The 3,857-nt window shown below is 46.7% G+C and overlaps 1 protein-coding gene across 1 annotated transcript; it reads left to right on the forward strand.

Annotated features, from left to right (window-relative positions):
* Positions 1–394: 394 nt before the first annotated feature.
* Positions 395–2,195, forward strand: LOC109780962 (GDSL esterase/lipase At5g55050-like). The gene is made up of 2 exons (XM_020339541.4): positions 395–714; positions 1,317–2,195. Exons 1-2 carry the CDS (start codon positions 477–479, stop codon positions 2,144–2,146), a joined length of 1,068 nt encoding a protein of 355 aa, XP_020195130.1. The 5' UTR covers positions 395–476; the 3' UTR covers positions 2,147–2,195.
* Positions 2,196–3,857: the final 1,662 nt, after the last annotated feature.

Raw genomic sequence — 3,857 nt, forward strand, 5'->3', positions numbered from 1 at the left:
TCGAAAATATATGTGAACACTTGCGGCCGGGAGAGATAGAGAGCCGCGAGGGCACGCCAGATCATGTAGGGGAACCGGACGGCGACCCGTCCTATACGGTCGACTGTTATTCTGGTCGTTTATTATTTTATTTAGGAAATGGTCGTTTATTTATGTGATCGCCATGCCGTCTTCTCCACACCACAGAGCACATACACACGCACATCAACAACGTACGTACTCCTATGCCGCGCTCTTTTTTAGTACACACATATGGAAGTAGAATGTTTTATCCTCCATTTTAGAACAGAGAATGTTTTATCTGTCCCGTGCTTGCACGCTCGCTTCCACTCGATCCTGTGCGGCCTATAAATTGCCGTCAGCCAAACCTCCTGAACTCAACTCATTGTCTAGTGTGAGAGGTAGTGCGAGTGCAGAACACACACCGCTCTAGCTGCTCGAAGCAACAGTTGTTTGTCGATCTCAGCTAGCTAGGAATGGCTGGTTCCAGGGTAGTCGCTTCTTGTAGCCTTGTCATCATGGCTTTCATGGCCGTGGCAACGGCAGCGACCGTGCCGGCAGTGTACGTGTTCGGCGACTCGCTGGCCGACGTTGGAAACAACAACCACCTGCTGACGGTGCTCAAGGCGGACTTCTCCCACAACGGCATGGACTACCCGGGCGGGGTGGCCACCGGCCGTTTCAGCAACGGCAAGAACTCCGCCGACTTCCTAGGTGAGTTGCCTGCTCATTTCACTCCATCGAATACCAATCAATAATCTACTCTTTTCTTGCCTGTTGCTACTAGTTTGTACGGCCCGAGCTAGGTTAGTTACTTAGTTAAATAAGTTAGATGACACGTTCACAGTGTCAATCAGATATATCCTCTGCTGCAGAGAAAGTGTAATCAACACCTATCCCAGCTATGTTCCTATTCTTCAGCCCCAATTTTTTTAATTTAACTTGACAAAGTGTACGACTTTTCACTACTATATCCAAGTTGTAGCAACTATGACTTGGCCAGCTACGTGCAGATTTGGCGGCCATAAGAAAGTATATATTTTCAGTTTTGCATATATTTTTGTAGACGTAGTTGTCTTGGCCATGTCTTTCACCCCAAGCTAGCAATTGGTGAGTTCAGCCACATTGAGTCAAATTCGTTGCCATGCATAATGATCGACGTGTAATGTACGTTCTCACGATTCTAATCGGGAGAAAAACGACCGGTGTTCTCCGACCATGACGTTGAAGGATATATATAACTTTCAAAACGTACACTTTGCAGATTTTGAGTTTGTGATTGATATATACTCACTCGTGTGCATGTATTCATGCAGCCGAGAAGCTCGGGCTGGCGACCTCGCCACCGTACCTGGCCTTGTCCTCGAGCAGCAACGCCAACTACGTCAACGGCGTCAGCTTCGCTTCCGGTGGCGCAGGAGTCTCCAACGACACAAATACGGAACTGTGCATCACCTTCGACAAGCAGATCGAGTATTACTCGGGCGTGTACGCTTCCCTGGCGCGCAGCCTTGGCCAGACCCAAGCCACAACCCACCTGACCAAGTCCATCTTCGCCATCACCATCGGCAGCAACGACATCATCCATTACGCCAAGGCCAACGCCGCCGCCACACCCTCCCAGCAGCAGCAGTACGTCGACGCGCTCATCCAGTCCCTCTCGGGCCAGCTGCAGAGCCTCTACAACCTCGGGGCGCGCAAGGTGCTGTTCCTCGGCACGGGGCCCGTGGGCTGCACCCCGTCACTGCGGGAGATGAGCTCCACCAAGGTCTGCAGCGCCGTGGCCAACGCCATGGCTGTGCAGTACAACAAGGCGGCCGAGGGCGTCCTCAGCGGCATGGCGGCGCAACACCCGGACCTGCACTACGCGCTCTTCGACTCCTCTGCCGCGCTGCTCCGGTACATCGACCAGCCGGCGGAGTACGGGTTTGTCGAGGCCAAGGCGGCGTGCTGCGGCCTCGGGGACATGAACGCCAAAATCGCCTGCACCCCGCTCAGCAGCTACTGCGCCAACCGCTCCGACCACGTGTTCTGGGACTTCTACCATCCCACGGAGGCCACCGCGCGGATGCTCACCGCCACCGCCTTCGACGGATCCGCGCCCTTCATCTTCCCTATCAATGTAAAGCAGCTCAGTGCCATATAGAATTGTATGTAGACTAGCACTAGATTCATCATCAAATATATATTGGAGCTATATATTCATCGCCTGCCTAAATTTTTCTCCAAAGTCCAAGTCGTATTTTGAAGCCTTTGGTCAACGTCTAACCATCACCATCTCTAAGTCACTCCATGCCACTAGTGCAAAACCGGGATGTATCACCGGTTCGTAAGGGCCTTTAATGTCGGTTCCGCAATCGGCACTAAAGAGTGGGGACTAAAGGTCTCCCCCTTTAGTACCGGTTCAGCACGAACCGGCACTAAAGTGCACCCACGTGGCACGAGCCAGCGCCGGGGGCGGGGAGCCCTTTAGTACCGGTTGGTAACCTACAATATTTGAGGGGGTTTTGGTTTTATTTTATTTTTTCTTTAATTTTGTTTTTTTCATTTAATATTTTTTGTTTGCTGGTATTTTACGATACTACATATTGTACACGTTATGCATATATATATATATATATATATATATATATATATATATATATATATATTTATATATATATATATCATCGAATGTCTCACAACCACCATTATTATTCACACATACACATGCATGTATATATTTATACAATTAGGTATATATACAATTTCTCCTACATGTTGCCTTGGTGCCTTCGGAGCACGATGACAAGTGGTTCATGGGGCGGTAGCGGGTAATAGTATTCTCCTTTGGGATCTATGACCTGGTCGAGCAAAAATCCCGCTATTTCCTCTTGAAGTGCTCGTATGCGCTCCGTTAGTAGGAGCTTCTCCCGCACGTCATGGAACTGTTAAGAAGGAGATCAATATGCGTGCATGTGTATTAGTTGTGTGACTAGATATCGATAATCATGTAAAAATTGTGAATAGTGTTATGTGAAACGTACCCATTGCTGTCTATCAGATCTGCTCCTTTCGGACGCCATCATGCGAATGTTCTCGCAAACGTAGAATGCACACACATTAGTCCCCGACGCCTGCTTCAGGGCCATTACGAGAATTGAATTTAATCAGGTAATAATTAATCAAGCATGATAATTAATTAATTAATGGTATTGAAACAAGAATTAAAGAGATGGTAGCTAGCTAGCTAGTATTACTTAATTACTTACCTTGGATCGAAACCAAAACAGCTTTTCTGCCCATTTTCCTGGAGTCACCTTGATGAACTTTGCCCAAGCCCTGCCCGCCGGCAAAGAAAATTAATAAATGGGTTATTAAATAGTTCATATCAGGAAATGACGAACTAAATAGGCCGAGATAGAGTTAATAATGATTGAAATTACCTGTTGACTATCCCCTTTAAGATGGTGTAGTCACTTTCTTTTTTAAGTAGTGAGTCCAGTACTTCAACTTTTCCTTCTTCAACTTAAATGTCTAATAAGATCCAGTGGAAACTGCATGCGCACACGTTTGCATGTCTTAATTAAGCGGGCATGTGCATAACACTAATCAACTACCCTAAACCCTAAAACTTAATTATTAACATCTAGCTAGCTAGTAAGCAAAAACATAATTTGTAGTACAAGACAGTATGACTCACAGGAAGTTGTAAGGAAGCAGTATATCTTCATTGGTATTGAGGCGCTTCAAGAACTCTAGCATTTTATTCTCTACATCTTGTCTACACCATTCCAATTTCCATGTGTATTCATTAACGGTATTTGGGTCAATGAACCCAATGCCATAGCGTCCAACTTTTTTCATTTCATAGATCT

The sequence above is a fragment of the Aegilops tauschii genome, chromosome 5, assembly GCF_002575655.3.
Source record: "Aegilops tauschii subsp. strangulata cultivar AL8/78 chromosome 5, Aet v6.0, whole genome shotgun sequence".
NCBI lineage: Eukaryota > Viridiplantae > Streptophyta > Magnoliopsida > Poales > Poaceae > Aegilops > Aegilops tauschii.